Here is a 13704-nt window from a genome sequence, read left to right as displayed (position 1 = left end):
CATTTGTGACAACATGGATGGACCTTGAGGGTATTATGCTAAGTAAAATAAGTCAGAGGGAGAAAGTCAAATACCACATGATCTCACTCATAAGAAGAAGATAAAAACAACCACAAACAAATACATAGCAACAGAGATTGGATTGGTGGTTACCAGAGGGGAAAAGGGGAGAGAAGAGGGTGAAAGGGGGGATTAGGCAACGTGTGTGGTGATGGATTGTAATTAGTGTTCGGATGGTGAACAGGATGTAATCTACACAGAATTCAAAATATAGTACCGTGGACACCTGAAAGTTATACAATGTTATAATCCAATGTTACTGCAATTTAAAAAGTTTGAAAATTAAAAGAATTTAAAAAACTAAAAACAACAAAAACAAAATACCGAAAGTGCAAAAAACCCCCACTATTTTATAACCTGTTTTTCCCCTTTCACAATAGATCATGACTGTCTTCTTTTCTCAATAAATACCTGTGTGCATCGCTAGTTTAAGTGAATGCATAGTATTCCCTTAGCCAGCTATACCAGAGTGTATTTAACAAATTCCCCATTGTTGGTCATTTAATGATGGTATGAAACAGGCTTTGAGCATCTTCCTTGTGTCCCCAGCTGGTAAATGACACTTTCCCAGGTGAACACAGAGCACTTTGCATCCCTCAGTTTTGCTACTTTCACATTACATTGCAATTCATACGCCCACACCCCATCTGTCTTATCTACTATATGGCGAACGGCAAGAGGAGATGGAACATATCTTGAATTCATCTTTGTATTTATAATACCTAGCATAGTGCTAGGATTGGTAAATTCTGGAGAATGAATGAATGAATAAGTGGAATAATGAATAAATGGAAGGGTGGTTGGATGGATGCTTAAATGAAAGAATAGAGCCAGGGACTATGGAGGGATGGAGTTCATTACTGTAAGAACCTTCTACCCAAAGATCCTTGCCTCTAGAGGTAGCGATTTCCCTGACCCTGGAGGTGTGCAACAGGAAGCTCAGTCACTTGGCAGGAATATTGTAAAGTCAATTTAGGCAGCAGAATGGAGACTGGATGCAATTTAAGATGCTTCCAAACCTGACAGCATAGAGCCCTATGAAATAGAAGCCCAGGGAAAAGAAGAGATTTGTCCTCAGTTCCCCAGCTCAGCAGCTGTGGGGCTGGGAGTTGCTCTAAAGGTTTTCAAGTTGCTTGTGGGGACCCGAGACCCAAGTCTCCCCTTGTCCAAAAGCATCTATTGCTTGTGACTGACTTTGGGAAGCTCACGGTCCACAGAGGTTAAGGTCCAGGAAGGGAGAAACCCTTGTGTAAGCAGTTGTTTGACCAGTCTGTGGCTATCTGTAATGGGAGTTTACTCTGTGCTGCTGAGATAAGAGGGTAAACTCTGGGTGGGTGTGGTCTAGAGGCTCCAAAACTGCCCAGAGAGATCCCTGGAAGGGGAGAGTTTTCTGCCTGATTAGGCCATTGGCTGGGAGGGAAGGAACTGAGGGGCAGGGCGGGGGCGGGGCTCTGGGGCTGACTGCACGGCCCCTCCCAGCAGCGCTGAGTCCTGCAGGCCCAGGAGCTGCTGTCCTTCCTTCCGACATGGGGCTCTTCGCTCTGGTCCTGGTCTCCTTGTCCACTTCCACAGTTTGGGGTGAGTCCTTCTGAAATACAGATGGGGGGGCACATTGGAAATCCTGGTCCAGGGACGAGGTGAGGGACACACATACAGGACAAGGGAGTGAGAACTCAGGTCCCGCAGCAGCTGCCCTCCAGATGTGGGGCGCCCGGCCCAGACAGTCTCGTCCAGGGGAGGACATACACCCAACTTCAGCTGCCCCAGCCACGTGCAGGAGGGCACCAGCTAACTTCATGCCTCCAGATGAGGACTTTGGACAGCTCAGTTTTTTCCCCTTGATATTAGTCCAGATATGGCCAAATCAGGGAGAGTGACAAAGCAGAATATAAATATCAACTTTGAGGCCAGAGGGCGCAGATTCAAGTCTCAGCTCAGCACTTACAAGCCGTGTGTCGTTAGGCAAGGTAGTTCACTTTTCTGTGCCTCAGTTTCCCCCCCCTCTAAAATGTAAATGAAAACAATACCAAATTCATTGGTCAATTGTGAGGAGGAAACTCACTGTTGTTTCTAAAGAGCACAGTTCCTGGCATGACGAGTGTGCAAAATAAGGATTCATAAAGGAAGGGGTGGTTTTAAAATTTAGTGTATTAACAGAAATTTGAGGTGGGGTAAGACCAACGGAGCAGGAGCCGACTACCATTGAAAAGATAGTTACTCCCAGTTCCCAAGGGGAGAGGGCACATCACTACCCTGGTGGCCACAAGGTGAGGCACCAAGTGGGTCAGGAGGCAGAGGGAGGAGGAGGAATTGGGGACAAGAGTCTTCATCCTGGTTGCTGTGGGAAGGAAGGGGTGAGGCAGCATAAGCAGGTATAGGATTTTCAAACTAAACAAACTGGTCTAGGGCCTGGGGCTTGTCCACAGCTGTCAGGGTCCTGATCCTGGAGTGATTAGGGCAGGATGACAGTGGCTTGGCGTGTAAGAGCCCCATGAAGAAAGTGGTTGGGGTGTGGGCTCTGGCACGCTGGAAGGACCAGCTGATTCCTGCCTCTAGGAATGGCTGAGTCTGGGAGGGGTGGTCCCTACAGAGTTGGCAAGGAGTTCGATGTCAAAGAATCTGATCAGAGAAACTAAAAGATACATTTAATACAAGGGGGCAGCAAGGGACCTCAGAATACAGCTGTGCCCTTTGATAGATGGAGAAACTGAGACTCAGACAGGGAGATGAATTAGACCAAGGTCAACGGAAAATCATGAACTGGAATCTATCTGTGATTGCTGAATCCAGAGCCAGTGTTCTGGACATCAGTGTCCTGACAGCCCAGGTTCCATCTGGTTTCTATCTTCTTTCTGGTGTTGTGACACCATGAGAGGCCTGGAACTGAGTATAAGGGCAGAGTAAGAGCCTAATTAGGAGGGCTCTTTCCCAACCAGGGTCACCACTTGGCAAGTCCATCACATTGCTGTCTTTAGAAAGTCCATAGTAGCTGCCTCCATTTCCTCAGCTTCCTCATCTGTAAAACAGGCATATGAACACTTATCTAGCAAAGGTTTTGTGAAGATTAATTTTACTGACCTGGAATGCACATCTGGCATATAGGAAGTGCTCAGTATACAAACATTACCTATAACACACACGGTAACTGCTGCTCATACTGTTACTGCTGATGCCTCTCACCCCATCGCCCACTTTTTCACCCTCGGCATCCGGCTTCTGTCCACTTCATCTCTCCTGAAGGTTAGCATTGGATATTCTTCTTTAAGAACAAATCTGGGTTATTCTTTCTGCTCTGGCCACACACTTTGAAGGAGCTGCTGCCCTTTTGTCTACATCTAAAGGAGAGCAGTTGGGAGGACGAGAGGCTACACATCATTTCCTACGAGGAACACTGGAACCATCTGAGGACGGACAAGAGGAGGCCTGAGGGATGGGCAGGCTCAGGGGTCTGCAAGGCCGCTGCCACATGGGAGCTCAGGACGGGCCACAGCAGGTAGAAGCAGGGCTGATGTGGAAGCTGCAGGGGAGGAACTTCGGCTCAGCGAGGAAGAGCTGTCTGCTCCACAAGAACGGAACAGACGGGGATCTGACCCCAGTCTCAGCCCCTCTGGACGACCCTGCTCAGAGCCGCCAGAAGAATCCTCCTCAAGCTGATGGTGTCACTCTCCCGTACTCTAACGGTTCATTCCTGCTCATTTACCCACAATAAAGCCCAAATCCTTAGCCTGGCATTCAGGGCCCTCCAAAACATGAACCTCTCTCACCCCAGGATTATTTTCCGCTCCCCATAGACTCCCTCTGCCTCACATGGGCCATCACTCTTCCTCAGGCAGGCCTTGCCTTTTGCTGTCTCAGAGCCTCGCCTCGGCACATTCTCTTCTCTGCTCTATACCTTTATACCCCCTCGGCCATCTCCCCCTTATCAGTCTCACCTAATGTGAGTTCCAGTTCCAAGGTCACTGCCTCCAGGATGCCACCCAATCAGAAGGCCTCGCTCCCTCTTCTAACTCCTGTAGGACCTTACTTGTCCCTCTCTCAGGACACTGACCACTTTCTTCCCAGCAGTAGGGTCGAGCGTGTATGTGGCTCATTCTCCCCACAAGGCTCAGAGCTTCTGAGAAGAGGGGCCGCCTCTTGTCCACCCTCCCATCCAGCACGCAGCTCAGCACCAGGATCCTAGTGGATAACTGTCTCCAGGGATCCTGAGAGCGCAACCCCAATGTCTGCTTCACTCCCAGCAGCTCTCCTTCTTGCATTTCCTTCTCACTTGATGCCGTTTTACCTCCATGTCCAATTTTCTCCTTAAGACAGCCCTGGGAGTAAGGAAGGATAGTTAACCTCCTCTCCCTTTTACATAAGAAGAAACTGAGGCCTAGAGAGTTGAGGTGACTCATTCAAGGTCACATGCTGAGAGTGGGAAGACTCAGCTGTAATCCAGGTCAAAACTTTCACCATTGATGTGTCCTCATTTCCTCTCGCTGTCCCACAGGGCACCCATCCTCGCCGCCTGTGGTGGACACCGCGCAGGGCAAGGTCCTGGGGAAGCATCTAAGTCTGGAAGGATTTGCACAGCCCGTGGCCGTTTTCCTGGGGGTCCCTTTTGCCAAGCCCCCCCTGGGATCCCTGAGGTTTGCTCCGCCGCAGCCTGCAGATCCATGGCCCTTCGTGAAGAATGCCACCTCCTACCCTCCCATGTAAGCCGGGGGCTTTGGCATCTTTCAGTGGGTGTGTGCCTCAAAGTGACGCAGGAAGGAGCCAAGGCCATCCTCTGAGTGGCTCATACTTTGTTCCGGAATCTTCAAAACACTGTAGATCCTTAGAGACACTCCAGAACTCTCATAGCATTCTAGAGCGCTCTATTCAACTCATAGCTATTGAACATCTACTATGTGCCAGCATGTTCTAGGTTCCTGGGATTCATTAGTGAAAAGAACAAAGATCCCATCTTCATGAAGCTTGCAGTCTAGGAGGGAAGACAGATAATAAACAACATGCAAATTAATAAATGAATTATGCAATAATATATTAGAATATGATCAATGCTTTGGAAAGCAATAAAAAAGTAAGCAAGTACAAGAGATCACAAGTAGTAGTTCTGTTTATTCTCCCATGTTGAACTTTTCCATAGCAGGCCAGTGAGCAGAGTGATGAGTGAGGTAGTGTGTGGGTGGGGAGTGCTTTGGGGTGTTGACTGGGCAATTTCTCAACGCCCAGGTGTGTGTAGCCATGTAGACATGAGCAGAGCAATGGTTGGTGTGTTCTAGTCCATCTGACCAAGTTGGGCAAAGAAGCCCCTCAGCCACACCCCAGGGTACTCCAATCCTTTCAGACTTTATTCATCTCAGTAATGCATTTCTTGGAATTTCCTGGGTCCCACCTCTTGCTGCCTCCTTTTATTTTCTTTTTCTTCCTTTTTCTTCTTGTCTACTCTTCCCCCTTCCTTTAAAAATAATGTTCACTATTTTTATTTCCTGCTTGTAAGTGTAATGCAAACTTATGACAGACAAATGAGGAAGTACAGGTAAGGAAAGGTAGGAAAATGAAAATCATATACACTTTCACCCCCTGGAGAGAACTTCTGCTTATATTTTGAATTCTGTTATTCTAGTCTTTATTTGCTGCATGTTTTCTCCCTAAAACTAGAACGACTTAAGAATCTGCATGCAATGCCAATGTCTGTTGTTTTTTTTCCACACCAAAAAGCAATTCTCAGACAGCAGCTGGGTATCCTACAATTCAACTCAATTTGGACACTATTTAACAGAAGATAGCATCAGATTCCACAGGTTAAGGGTTCAGTCCCACAAGACTGCCTTCTGCTTCAGATGCCCACTGCAAGTCCAGATTGTATGTGTGCTTGTGAGCCATTGGCTATAAATCAGAGGTTCCCATGATCCCCTCCTTGAGTTTCATTAATTTTCTAAAGTGGCACACAAACTCAGAAAACTAGGTTACTCACTAGGTTACTGGTTTGTTACAAAGGATATTACAGGATGGATTTTAAGCAACAGCTGATGAAGAGATACATAGTGCCAGGTTCTGAAGAAAGGAGCTTCTGCCCTCATGGAGTTTGGGCCTGGCACTGTGGCACAGGGAGGCATTCTAGTTCCCCAGCCTGGACACTCTCCGAACCCTTGTCCATTTGTTCTTTATGGATGCTTCCTTACATAGGTATGATTGGTTACATCATTGGCCATTGACCATTGATTCAACCTCCAGCTTTTCTCCCTTCCCTAGAGGTCAGGGGAGTGGGACTAAAATTTCCAACCCTCTAATCACTGGTTGGTTCTCCTGGCAAAAGTCAATATAGGTGGGGTCCAAAAGTCAACTCACTAATACGATAAAAGACAGCTTTATAGTTCTCACCACTTAGGAAATTCCAAGGGTTTTAGGAGTTATGTGCAAGAAAATGGAGGAAGAGCAAATGAATATCTCTTATTATAGATCAAAGTATCCCATCACACTATACAGTTTGGAAACCTGCTTTGCTCATTTTTATCATGAACATCATTTTACGTCATGAAATATCACAGTATGACATTTATCACCTATATTACCTTGATTATTGAATCATGATTTATTTACCCTATCTCTTATTTGGGGTCATTAAATTGTTATTGATATTTTTGATAATATACATAGCACTCTGATGAAGATCCTCTAGCTAAATATTTGTGCACACTCATGAAAATTTTTGGATAAGTTTTAAGAAATGACATTTCTGGGTCCAAGAATATGCACCTTTGCTAAATTTCCATCCAGAAATGCTCCAATTACACTGCTAGATTTAAGAAGTGAAAACTTCCCTTCACTGAACCTTTGGCAATCCTTGGGGTTATCAAAAAATCTTTTCTGGCTAATGAATAGACAAAATAATTAAATACATATGTATAATTTTTATATTTATTCTGCATTAATTGAATACTAGTAACTTTGAACTCTTTTTCCTTTTCTTGACATTTGATTTTCTTTTTTGTGAGTATTATACCCCGTGCTCTTGCTGCTCTGGGGAAAGTTCCCCCAGGGTGAAGATCAGGAAACCCCCTTTGCAGGCTCAGACTCTGTCGCTTGATGGCTGTGCCATTCAAGCACCTTCGTGCATCAGTTTCTTCATCTACTTCCTAGGGGCAGCAATGCTTGCCTTCAGGGTACAGAAAGATCTAGAATAGTTTCTTGTAATGTCCTTGGAAATATAAGCACTCCATTGTATGGATCTTTCTGGCTGTGTGAAGGAAGCATTTCTAACCTGTCTGTGCCTCAGTTTTCCTGTCTCTAAAATCTGGATAATAATAGGACCTTTGTCACGGGGCTCATTTGTGGATTAAATGAGTTAATACACCAGGAGTACAATACTTGACACACTGGGAGGACTCAGTAAATGTTACCAATTATAATCTATGTTGAATCCTTATGATCTGTTAATAGCGCAACCATTAATGCTTGCCTGGGAGGGGTGGTGATAGAATCTTAGCATGGCAGGGCTGTAAGACCCTTGTACAAGTCACTCCCCTCACCTAGATCTGGCAGATTGAGGCCCAGAGCAAGAAAGAATTCAACAAAGACCACCCAGCCAATGAGTGGCTGAAGCAGGACTAGAACACAGTTCTTTTAATGTTGCCCCACAAATACTTCTTCCCTCACCTGTTGTACGCCCTGAATGTCTGCCATTTGAGTGACTTCTCATGGTTTATAAAAGTCTCCCATGGACTAGCAAACCTTCTTTCCCTGGTGCAAACATGATCACCCTGCAGCCCTCCATACAGAGCCCAGGGGAGAGCCAAGCTGTGTCCAGGGCGTGTAGGAAATGGTCCTCTCCCAAGTGTAGAGGCAGCCTCCTCTCCTTGACCCAGGGCATCCTGAAGGCTCTGCGAAGGGGACAGATGCCAGTTCTTCTCACTATACACAATCTTGAAAGACATGAGTGAACCTGAGTGCCCCCCACCCAGATCCCCAGGCAGCCTCCTGCCCATTCCAGTGTCCCCAGTCTGGTAAGAGCACCTCTGTTACAGGTATAAACTTCCCAGTCCAAGGCAGGGCCTGACTGCAGGAGACGTCTCCTTGCTTAGTTTTGAGTGACTCAGGAGTTCTTTCTCCCCACTCTACCCAGGTGCTCCCAGGACGCAGTGATGGGGGAGATGCTCTCAGAACTCGTTACCAACAGAAAGGGGAACACGCCTCTCAAGTTTTCCGAAGATTGTCTTTACCTAAATATTTACACTCCCGCTGACTTGACGAAGAAAAGCAGGCTGCCGGTAAGTAGTGGATACCACTGGTCAAGGCCGGTGAGTTCCAGCCCTCCAGGATCTTCTGGTGGAGACTGGAAGAGGATGAAGGCAGTTTGGGGTGGGGCCACAAGCCAGGGCTGTTTCAGGGGCCCCAAGACTTGTTTTACCCACCACAGCCAGACCATGTGGCCACAGGGAACTGCAGGGGATGAAAACTTTTCCTTTCTTGCTTTCTAGGTTCTTTGCTTGGCCTATTAATTGAATTGAAACAAGTGAGATTAACGGGAGGAATACAAATTTAATTTCGTACATTCCGGAGTTCATAAAAATATAAGACTCAAAAAAATAACCAAAACAACCACATTTATACCTTTTAGACAAAGAAATACTAGGGAGGATTGGACAAAGCAAAGGGCTTTAGGTTAGGGTAACAAGTTAAAGAGGAACTGACAAAGGTTGTTTACACAGCCTTCTCAGCCTTGACTTCCCCATCTCTGGTGATCAGGATGCCTTTCCCCCTCCTGGTGCAGGGAGGGTACCCTTCACATGGGACATTTACTTCCTGCTTTCAGGAGACAAAAGATGGTTAGAGTGTCCTTCTTGCATTGGCTGTTTCTTCAATAAGTTTAATTCAAAACAATCAACATACCAAAATTTTTGGGTGGTATATTCTGCTCCTCTTAATGTTAGTTTCCCCAAGTGACAGACACAGGATATTTGGAGGAATTGGCTGTACATTTATAATGCACATATTAATTTTTCCAGTTCTCTCAGGCTAATAGAAGGATAAGAATGGTTACCATTAGTTGCTGGCTTAGGAATATGATATCCTGAGAAGATAAGACATAAATTCCAATAATATTAGAATGGAAAGAACCTTAGAGATAAGCCAACAACTCAATCCTTCCTTTACAAATAGGGAAACTGAGGCCCAGAGAGGAAAATGGGAGGTCACATGGGAGGGTTGGTAGACAAGAGCACGAGTCTTCTGATCTTCAAACCTGTGCTCTTTGATACAGACCAGGAAATCAAGCCTGTGTGTGGCCTGTCCTCAGCCACAAAGATCATTCTCTGACAGTGCCCCCTGGCAGAAGTGTGGAGGCAGAATCTGGGTCAATCCAAGAAGCACTTTCCTTTGCCTTTGGCCAACTCTCTGGGACCTTGGTGTAGCTGATTTCCCTCCCTAATTGTCTTTGGCATCGCCTCATGACCCAGTGAGTCAGCATTTCCTGGATAAAGGGAGGCCCAGAGATGGAGCAGGCTTCCAGACTCAGGCTGGAAGGTGGGGAGGGTCTGCTGGAAAAGGAGGGGATCCCTGGGGTAGAGAAGGGAGGGGTGTGAGCACCCAGCCATCTCCCAGGACACACCTGACGTGATGCCCAGGAGTGGAAGAGGACGTCCATGAACTTGTGACTAGAAGACACACTGTACGTTTGGCTCAAAGAGGTGAAGACAAAAGTTTACTCACTCTTTCATTCATTCATTCATTTATTTCTTCTTCTAAGATGTGCCCAGTGCCCTCATATACATAGCTGGTCTTGGGGGTTAGGAGGAAGGAGGAACATACAATCGCTGCCAAGCAGTCCCTGACTTCGAGGGTCTTACCGTCTGGGCTGCACAGACAGAGACTAACTTCAGCAAATCTCTGCTGCCCCGACCTTGGCTCAGCCTTCACTCAGAGATGACTCAGACTCAGCCGCTCCACCTGGAGGCAGGCGGGGATCAGAGGTGTGGGAGGACAGGGGCTCTGGACCTGCAGGCAGGAGACCTCTAGTTATGGACACAGTTCCCAGAACTAGAGTCTCTGCTGAAATCCTGGTTCTGCCTTTTACTAGCTGAGACACCTGGCTCTCTTTCCTCAAATCTGGGATATTCACATAAGAGTGTTCAGTGATGAATATCCAGCTCGGTGTCAGTGCCTGGCAAGGTACGCAAGTCAAGCACTCCTGACACATTAATTAGAGTTGAAGGGGTTGACCCATAAGAGGCAAGCAGCTAGTTGTTTGACAAGCAGAATGGATTTATTCAGGAACGGCAAATAAATGCAATTCAGAACATGAAATCTATGGCTGACCTTGTGCAAATCCAGAGAAACAAAGGAGAGAAACGTTCTTTTAGAACTGGGGAGGGCCTGTTGTAAACAAAGAGTGCAGTGGAGGAGACTGGGCTTTTGAAGTGCAGTGTCTTTTCCTTTGCTGAGTTATGGCCGTCTTTCATCAGCTGAGGTCTGGTTGGGAAAGCAGGAATTTCCTTTTTCTTCTGCTGGGGTAGTAAGCAATGCCACTTGCTGTCGGAGTTGCAGGGTATGCCTCTTCCTGTTGGGGTCTGTAGTGTTCGTTGAGTGGCACCCGCATGAGAATTCTCCATTCTGGCCCCCTGACTCCATTTCAAATGAGGTTACTGCTTATTAATTTTGACATTTCCCCTTTTGATCAAGATTTTTCTCTGAAAGCATTGGTGATCAAGAGTCCTGCTTTTCTGAATTCAGTGGCCTTTTGTCCCTCGATACCAGGAAGGACCTTTCTGGATGTTGTGTCCCACATCAGAAGGAAAGTGAACAGACTGGAAAACTTCTGTGGTCTCACTCGAGTAATGAGGAGGTGTAGGAGGGAGATTTCTCAGGCATTTCCCACCCAGGTCTGTGTGTGTCCTTCTGATAGGCCTGGTCTTGACATCTTGGGAAGCTGTCTCATCAGATGTCTTCTCCTTCCATTCTGGGAAATCTGTACCTTCAGGTTACCAGGTAGAGTGCAGGTCCACTCAGGACTTGGTGCTTTCTTTAGAGGAGTCACATGAACCCAGGAGCCTATTCCCTGCAGTTTGGCAGCACGAGAGTTAGTTATTAATGCCTGATAGAGGCCTTCCAGCAAGGTTGAAGAGAGTATCTCTGGAGGTGTCTTTTCCAACAGAGGAAATCTCCAGATTGCCAGCTGTGATGCTTAAGGTCTTCACCCCCTTGGAGTGCACTGTGAAAAGATTGCTCTACCAGAGCATGGTTATTTTTGATAAATGCAGTTGTGCCTTTCAAACATTGAAGTATATCTCCTTTTATCAGCTCCAGATCAACGAGTCAGGGACCAGGTGCATTGGCCATCCTGTGACTGTCTCAAAGGGTGAGGGTTTATGAGTTCCAATGGGGGTGGATCTGAGACTTAGAAGGACCAATAGCAATGCTTTTGGCCAAGGTATTTGGAGAGTCTCTGCAAATTTTGCCAATGGAATCTTCATAATGCTGTTAGTGCATTCAACTAAAGCAGACAATTGAGGGTAGAAGCACAGTGAAAGCGTAAAACCGGCAAAAAAGCAGAGCCTTTTTGAAGCACCTGACTGGTGAAATGGATTCTCCATCATTATAAACTCAAGAGGGGTTGCCCAGGTAGGAATAACCTTTTCCAAAAGGACTTCAGCCATGGAAGAGACAGCAGCCTGTCTACAGAGGAAGGCTCCACTCCAGTGAGGAAACTTGCAGACATGACTAAAACATATTTATCCATGACATAGGAGCAACTGTATGAAATCCATCTGCCCAACCTCCAAAGGCCTTTTAGGCACCTTAAATGTCCAAGAGCAGTGCAAACGACTTTTTCTGGATCATGATTTGGACAAGTGGAACAAGTGAGACACATGCTTTTTGCAGACTTATTAGTATTTTCCCACCAATACTGATGCATGAGTGCTATCATTTTGTTGGCGGACCAATGACTTAATGCATGTACAGTGGTTAGGAATGGGAGTCTCTGGGAGGACTGGGGTGTAATTTGGCCACGCCAGTGCTTTCTCTTTTTATCAAATGAACAATTGTTGAAATTCCAACCTTGTTTTTCCTTTTCTGGGGATGATTGTTGGGCTTCTCTGCAGAAAGGAGAGGTTCAAAATCAGGGCTGGAGAGGTTCAAAACGCAAAGAGAGTACAGCTCAAGATCCAGGAGAAATCTTGCCCTTAAACTCTATCGTAGGTGAGAAAGCAGCATGCTCAATGGGCTCTGTGGGTACTGCACCTGTTTGCCCACCAGCCTCGGAGCTGTTGGGGTCTTCTCTGGATGCCCATATGGGTCACCAAATACTATTGATCTAAAACAAATAAACAGCCAGTTATTTTACCAGCAGAATAGGTTTATTCAGGAAGAGCAAAGAGTTGCAATTTGGGACACACCGTCTATGGCAAACTATGTGCAAGCCCAAAGAAAGAAGAGAAATGTTCTTCTATGAAGTTGAGAGGGGCTGTTGTAAACTAAGTGTCCATTGGTGAAGACTGAGAGTTCGAAGTGTAATGGCTTTTCATTGGCTGAATTATGGAAGTTTCTTATTGGCTGAGCCATTGCTGAGCAAGGAGGAATTTCTTCTTTCCTTCTGCTGGGGAAGTAAGTAATATCACTTCCTGTTGGAGATGCAAGGTATGTTTCTGCCTGATTGCCGGCAAGTGGCAGATTCATGAAAGTTCTCCCTTCGGGCCTCCCAACTCCATTTTAAAGGAGAGTTATGTTTATTAATTTTCAGAAAGAAAAGATCTTACCGCAACCCTAACAGCCAAACTATTACACCATGGTCATTGGCTGCCGTGTGCTGGGTGGCTCACCATGTGGCCTCTGGAACCAGACTGCCTGGATAGAAGCCCTGTTTCTACCACTTACTAGCTGTGTGACCTCAGGCACATTAAGGGCTTCAGTTTCCCTATCTGTTAAATGGGACAATGGTAGTCTCTACCTCATGGATGGTTTATTTTAAAGTGCTTACAACAGTACTTGGCACGTAGTTCTTATTACAAGTTCTGTTTTTTACTAATAAAGTTATATTATTATTTTAGCGACTCTAACTTCCTTGCTGTGTGAGCTCTTTAAAAGCAAGAACCATATGTTATGAGTCGTTGTGCCCACTCTCTGCTCGATTTTTATCACAGTCCCCGGCACATGGTAGGTTCTCAGATCATGTTAGTCAAATAATTGAAGGTTTCTGAGAAGAAGAATCTTTTAGGCTGGGCTTTGGAGGATGAGTGGGAATTGGAGACCCAGAGGAGGCAGAGGGGAGTCATATCAGGAAGACATACCACCAGGAGCATGTGTGCTTCTTGAGATAATCATTCATGTGTGAGAGAAATTTAATTCACCACATAAGTGGTAACAAAGATGAAGCTGAAGTACAGGGCTGTGGTGTGCAGAGTATGCTGAGCTGGGTGAGGGTCCAGGCGTGAGGGTGATGGGAGAGTTGGGAAGGAGATGACACCCTTAGTCTTGGCTGTTCCCGTGATGATGTTCTCAGCATGAAGAGCCCTGGAAAGAAAAATCACCATGGCTGGGGAGACAGGCAGGGGCAGCTAGGATGCATTGAGTAGGGGGGCGGCCTCGGCCCGAGCTGGGAGAGTGGGGGAGCAGAGCTACAGGCTGCTCCACCTTTGCTGGGGACTGGTAAATTCAGGCCTCCTT

At 46.3% G+C, this 13704-nt stretch overlaps 1 protein-coding gene across 2 annotated transcripts in view; it reads left to right on the top strand.

Annotated features, from left to right (window-relative positions):
• Nucleotides 1–1471: 1471 nt before the first annotated feature.
• Nucleotides 1472–13704, top strand: part of LOC103553191 (liver carboxylesterase 1-like) — a 33758-nt gene continuing 21525 nt past the window's right edge. The window contains exons 1-3 of one of the 2 annotated variants that reach the window (XM_008523658.2): nucleotides 1472–1638; nucleotides 4550–4754; nucleotides 8168–8312. In XM_008523658.2, coding sequence (XP_008521880.2) covers nucleotides 1587–1638; nucleotides 4550–4754; nucleotides 8168–8312 — 402 coding nt within the window. In that variant the 5' untranslated portion in view covers nucleotides 1472–1586. The remainder of the gene's footprint in view (nucleotides 1639–4549; nucleotides 4755–8167; nucleotides 8313–13704) is intronic. The other variant, XM_070613672.1, reaches the window with a different exon arrangement.

Source organism: Equus przewalskii, chromosome 3, assembly GCF_037783145.1.
Source record: "Equus przewalskii isolate Varuska chromosome 3, EquPr2, whole genome shotgun sequence".
Lineage (NCBI taxonomy): Eukaryota > Metazoa > Chordata > Mammalia > Perissodactyla > Equidae > Equus > Equus przewalskii.
Note: the sequence above shows the minus strand (reverse complement) of the source record. Positions and strands in the feature narration are given on the sequence as shown.